Below are 6,288 nucleotides of genomic sequence, written 5' to 3'. Positions count from 1 at the left end.
TGGGTTAAAAGGCCTTATTTTCATTACGCTAATTCTTACACATGAACCTATGACAATAATAATTTGGCAGCGACATTTGTGGAACGAAGATTCGTTACCATCAACTGGAAGGCTGAGTACCCTTGGAGGAATACCCACCTCTGATGAATCGCATAGGAAAATATATTGAAATAATGATACGAACGCAGAGATTTGCAGTAATCGACCAGATAATGTTTGCTCAGCGTAACTCGATCAAAGACCAGGTAAACTTTAAATACCTCTTTTCAATGCCTTGAAGATGTACATCAGACTTTAGAAGATGATACATGTAGTAATTGACGGAGTCTAATGGGTCCTGGAGCCTATAACTGAAGTTGATCCGACCTGATCCAGCGGATCCACCAAAGAGAGAAATGCAGCTGAGATCCTTTACTGCTGTTTGAGTTGGTTGTACAGGCAATTCAATTGCTAATTATATTAATAATAACTCACAAGTCTTTAAACCAAAAAGTGATGATCTACAGAAAGACCTCTAGCAATTGCATGTTAAAAGTGCGTTTTATACAGACATGACTAAGAGCAAGTGCATCAAGCTCCCAGTTGGGAGTCCTAGTCAGCAAGCTCTTAAGAACTCTCAAGCATTTTGAAATAAAAAATTATAAAAATAAGTCTTGGGAGCACCTCCTTATTTTATGGAGCTCCAACAAGCTCCTAGTTAGGAGCTCCAACAATATCAAAAAAACTCATCTTCTATCAAAAAAACCTCACTTCTATTGCAAAAGATACAAAGGCCAAAAACTTTTTCGTAAAAAAAAATATTTCTTTAAGGCTTGGATTTAAAAGTAAGGGGGGTTTTGTAAAAAAAAAAATTTTTAATGCTTGGGAGCTCCCAAGTGCTCCACAAATTTATGGAGCGCTTGGGAGCTCCCAAGAGCTCCGGTGGGCCCCACTGGCCACATCAGCCCAGGGAGCCCCTTGGGAGCTTGCTAAGAGTTTGTTGGAGGGGGGTTTAAGAGCTCTCACCGCCACGTAGGCTTTGAGAGCGGCGGTGGGAGCTTGGTGCACTTGCTCTAAGTTGGGTGCATCAATTTAGGGTTTATTGCGGGTAGACCCGCTTACTATCGCCCAATTGCGAATAGACTCCAGGTAGCTCTATTGCTACAGATAAACCCTCAGGGTGAATTTGTCCGACTCTTTTACCCTTGGAGAGAGACAACTATTTTTTTTGACAAATAGACCTCGAGGGTAAAAGAGTCAAAAAATTTCACTCTGGGTCCATCGACAATTTTGGGTGACAATAATGGTGGTCTATCCGTAACACTAGGACCGTATAAAGTCTATCCACAACTTGGTGATAGTACAAGGGGTCCATCCACAATTAACCCACGAATTTATGAACAAAAATTGGTAGTAGCAGTGGTCCGAGTGATTCAGTGCTCTAAAAACACTAGGGCACACTTGGATATTACTAGTTACTAGCTCACGGTCTTCAAAATAAAAAGGGAGGCGCTACAGACACACCCTCAGGCACATCACCAACCACACCCCCTCTCTATCTACAGTGCAGGGGGCCTCACATCAGATTTTTTTTAAAAAATCTGATGTGGTGCCCCCTATACTGTAGATAGAGAAGAGGTGTGGTTGGTGGTGTGCCTGAGGGTGTGCCTGTATCATTTTTCAAATAAAAACCTCTATCAGCAAACCAATGTCAACTTGTGCTCTCTGAGAATACACCGATCAATGCAGTAGTAAAGCAAGAACAATACTTACGTAAAGATCAAGATGATAAGGCTGAAAAAAGTAGCATTCCTCTCCCATCGACACGAAGAAGGAAGTATAATTACCTGACGCGCTGCCAAGAGATGGCCTCAATATTCACCCAAGGGCAAATTGTTCACGCATAAACTAACCTACTTCATTCACTCAAGAAGCTGCAAGAAACTCAAATCTTAAGAAAAATATAACATGCCATTCTTTCTCTAGATCTTTGTACGAGACGAGAACGAAAAGCTGTAGTATACATTCTCAAAAAAATTTGCTCTCCAAAGGATATACTGACGAAAGATCTACTTCCTAAGAACTGAAGAGCTCTCTCTTCCTACCACCACAAGCTAAGAGCTCTCTCTTCTTGCCCCCATAGTTATAGAGCGCTTTCTAAGTAGCCCCTGTGCTTTTATATTTTGCAAGTCAGCCCTCAACTCTGAAGACATCAGATCGCCAAGGGTGATGTACTGATGTGGCCAGGAGAGAAAATGTTCAAACGTGAAGGGCGCCTACGCAGTGAAGCCAACACCTCACATGAATTAATTATTATATGGCATTAAAAGCTTATGCAGAAAGGTCCAAAATTACATCAATAGCACTAGGCCTCTAAAATCAAACTTTGTTAGGAAATCCCATTTCCCGAATATTTATTTTAGTCGCTGGTTATTTCTTAGCTTATTCGTGTAGAGTTAAAAGTTCAAACACCTATAAGAGAGCAGTGGTCCCCCGGCACCATAGTGAAATACCAAGGGATCTCTCCGTAACACGTTGATGTCCCACAACAAGTACAGATTCTATCAAAACACCCACATAGATTGGGGTGATCTATACCATTCATGGGCGGGTAGAAGGCTAGTTTGGAAACAACTATTCTATTTATGGTGTAAACCACTCCACTCATATAGTGATGGTTCAGATAGGGTTCCTATCGGTCGCATGATGCCTAGCCGACATGTACAAATAACAAAGATAACTCCATGTTGGAACCAGGATGTCAGAACAAAAATTTTAGCAATAAGGGTCAAGGTATTAAGGAATCTCTATGCACATATTTGCGTCACATGACACCATTCAACATGTATAAATAACAGAGAGACTCCATTTAGGCGTCAAGGAAGACTGCCTTGTCAAACAAAACTATGTCGCAAAAATCCTAGAACAACCATTCGAAGAGTGCTAGGATGGTAGAGAGCTGAGAAAACTCTCCTAAATTTGTTAGGAGACTCAAGAGAACTCATTCCACATTTAACTCAACACTGACTAATAATCCATAATTAACGGTACTCCCTAATCAATTAAGGGGCCTAGAAAACGTTAGCAAAGTGCCCATTGATTAACAAAATCAATAAACTGAATACAAGCCAGTAGCATAACTGAGAAAACGATGAAGACTCTCATCATCTCACCTTCAACAACTCCTCATAATCTTGCAAGAGAACTTGGTGCCTGAAGAGAGCTCTTTATTGAGTTCTTCGTTATATTCACTGCATACCAAGTTCAGAAAAAAGGTGTACGGACAGAGAAGAGGAAGAGACAAGAACCCAGATGATAAATAAATAAACAAACAGAAAAAGGGAAGGTTTCAATTCTCTCCATGTCTTTAGGGGGTCTCAAAAAAGCCAAAACTCCAAAAAGGCCATCTAAATTTGGTTTTTTTTTCTTTTTCCTTTTTTTTTTTTTTGTTTTTGCTTTGATAGGTTGCAGGAGAGAAAGAGATGACAGTGGGGGCATTATTGGCATCCATGCTTGCTGTTGATTAAAAGGTGAAGGTTTGAATGGGATTTTAACCCACCCCATTTGAATACACCCAATTATTTTGCTCTCTCACTCTCAACTCAACTACCTTGAGCTACAAAAATCAAGACTAGAGGGTGTACATCCTCTTGCTTTAACGGGCAAAATAAACATCTTCACCCCACTTTGCCTTGTTTCCTCTCTTTCGTAAGAGATGCAGAGGAAAAGGTGGTTGTATCTGCAAAATTTCTGTACTGTTGCAGTTTTTGCCTGCCTGCTAGGTTGCTTGCTACCTTGTGTGAAGGTGGTAGATGAAGGAGACCTCTGTTAACCTGTTCAAACATACGGGCATATTACTGAAATCCCCCTAGAGTTTGCTTTGTATTTACACGTGAGACCTCTTTATTTTGGGGACCGACGTGGAAGAGATAGCCTGTCTTTTCTTTCCTGAGCTCAGACATACAGAAAGTTCCCACTTTGTGCTTGCCCTTTCTATTATGGTGCTGGCTTTTTTCATCAGGTTATGTTGCTTTGGCTAACGCGCTAAAGTTTTCATGGGGACACAGGGAAGGAGCTGTAAAATAATTTGGTGAAATTCTCATTGTACTCCTCAGCTTTTACTACCCCACTGAGTTGCTTGAAGCCATCTTGATTTATATGATGTTTTTCTAATTGAATTTTGAAAAAATTGTCTATTTGGGATGATCGCATGGAAGCAGTGGCGTGTCTTAATGTGATGTTTTTGTGAGCGAGTGTGCTCAGGATATAACAATAATAAGGATCTCATCTGCTTTCAAAATAACCACATTAGGAAGCATTTCGCTACTTACTTCCATCAACAATCCATTAACAGTCGCAGGTTGCAGGTTCAAGTTTTCTCAGCTCAAGAGCAATCATCAACTTTGCATACCAACCATGAGACAACGCCAATCACTTGATAACTTGCATGATCTAAAATCCTGAGCAAAGTTTACAAGCTCTTAAGACCCGGTAACAACCATAACAAATTGGAGCACAAGGATAAATTTTCTACCAACAAACTTGTCAACTACAATCCAGAGTAAATCAACCTGAAGGAATCAAGAATAACCATGAAACTTGTGTCATCTGCAAAACGCAAGCACGTATCATTCAAAATACAAGACAACCCCAAGTAAAAGAAATGCTCGCTAAACACCACCGTTTCTTGTATATACAAGGTTAAAAATAAGTATATAACATCAAGTTCTTTTCCACCAACAAAATATGCATTGTTGACAAAATTAAACTAGCTTCATACTGATCAGATGACGAGGGGGAGGACGTCAAACCCTCAAAGCCACCTGATCTTGCCATGAAATTTTTCTCTTACCGACGTGGCTAGAACTTCCTACATCTTTAAAGATTGAGAGATTGAGGTCATGGGTGCTCTTCAATTTATCTACCTTGTGAGGCTCCCACTCTGCTTGAATTCCCTCCATCTCTTCAGCATTCTACAATAAGAGCAGTGCCAATTCAGTAAACAATGTATAGTTCAAACTCTTCAGTGATTTGGCTAAGGATCTAATAAGTTACCGGTAAGGAAACCTTGTTCAAGTCGAACAACGCAGAGGAGCTCGGAGTTCCAACTTCCTTCGCTCTCTGACTCCTATCTTGCAGAGGAACTTGCAAAGGAAGCTCACTATTTATGGATTTCGGAGGTTGAGATAACTGAACAGATGGTGATTGCTTTTTGCGAGAAGACTTCTTCACTCGACATGGGGTTTCTTGAGATGGGTTTTTCACGAAAGCTTTGTATTTTCCCCGTAAGAATCTGAGACGTTACATTTAGATGATGGTGTCAAATTAAAACCCTTCAAAATCAAACTATTAATTACAAGTAAAAAAACAGTTAGTACTTGACTTCAGCCGTTAGCTTGAGTCTCTTTGCAATTGTTTTCTGCAACTTCCTCTTCTTTGCTTCAGTTTCCTGCACAGCAAGAATATAAATTCTTCGCTTAATAGGATTTATGGTGATAGATTTATAGAAAATGCAAAAGAGACCTGTAAAAAAAAATAAAAGCGAAGCCCTTTCGTTCATAAGTTAAAAATTAGATATACTTTAGTACAACAATGGAGAAAAAAATTGACCCAAAAATATTGAGAAAAGATCAAAAAAAAAGTTGAGACCTAAAAAGAATTAACTCGGCCACGCATCACGAAAGGATAAAAGTAAAACACACGTATAAGAACAAAATATAAGCAAATCACAGAGACAATAGAAACAAGACAAGGGTTAAGAAACCCTAAAATCACAGAACCTAAGAATCTATTAATAATTCTCCCAGATCAAACAACCCTAGAATTTCAGAACACGCCGCTAAAAAATTGAAAAGATCCCTCAATTTTAGAACCGAAGGAGACCACCCAAATCGATGCACACCATGGAGAAGGTCAAAATTGCACATAACAACAAACAAACCCCAGATCTCTGAATCAAGAAACAAAGATAACCCATCAAGCAAGTGAACTCCTAACCCTAAATAACAACAGATCATATACATACATAAATAGATTAAAAAAAACAAGCAGATCCGAACGGAAAAGAAAAGATTTTTGTTTTTTTTTTTTTACCACGAGCAGCTCGTCGTAATCCTGCGAAAGGGCCTGATGCTTGAACCGAGCCCTGGCTTCCTCTGAATCCATCATCAAAACCCGGCTCCCCTTCTTCATCATCTTCGACAAATTCCAATCCAAACCCCAAACAAAGGAGAAGAGAAAGAGGGGAAGTCTATAATAATAAGGTGAGAGGAGGGGAAAGATCCAGATGGGAAATAGATAGGCGAGAGG

At 39.8% G+C, this 6,288-nt stretch overlaps 1 protein-coding gene across 1 annotated transcript; it reads right to left on the bottom strand.

Annotated features, from left to right (window-relative positions):
* Nucleotides 1-4,541: 4,541 nt before the first annotated feature.
* On the bottom strand, nucleotides 4,542-6,282 carry LOC109827648. The gene is made up of 4 exons (XM_020394660.1): nucleotides 6,073-6,282; nucleotides 5,358-5,428; nucleotides 5,035-5,272; nucleotides 4,542-4,952 (listed from the first exon to the last, which is right to left on the bottom strand). Exons 1-4 carry the CDS (start codon nucleotides 6,172-6,174, stop codon nucleotides 4,785-4,787), a joined length of 579 nt encoding a protein of 192 aa, XP_020250249.1. The 5' UTR covers nucleotides 6,175-6,282; the 3' UTR covers nucleotides 4,542-4,784.
* Nucleotides 6,283-6,288: the final 6 nt, after the last annotated feature.

This window comes from Asparagus officinalis, unplaced genomic scaffold (genome assembly GCF_001876935.1).
Source record: "Asparagus officinalis unplaced genomic scaffold, Aspof.V1 AsparagusV1_Un336, whole genome shotgun sequence".
NCBI classification, from domain to species: domain Eukaryota; kingdom Viridiplantae; phylum Streptophyta; class Magnoliopsida; order Asparagales; family Asparagaceae; genus Asparagus; species Asparagus officinalis.
This window is presented reverse-complemented; position numbering and strand designations above follow the sequence as displayed.

Coding starts and splice junctions, on each gene's coding strand:
- LOC109827648 (XM_020394660.1), bottom strand. CDS start 6,174: ATGATGAAGAAGGGGAGCCGGGTTTTGATGATGGATTCAGAGGAAGCC. Junction 5,429..6,072: donor ATTACGACGAGCTGCTCGTG/GTAAAAAAAAAA, acceptor CTTGCTGTGCAG/GAAACTGAAGCAAAGAAGAG. Junction 5,273..5,357: donor AAGCTAACGGCTGAAGTCAA/GTACTAACTGTT, acceptor GTAACGTCTCAG/ATTCTTACGGGGAAAATACA.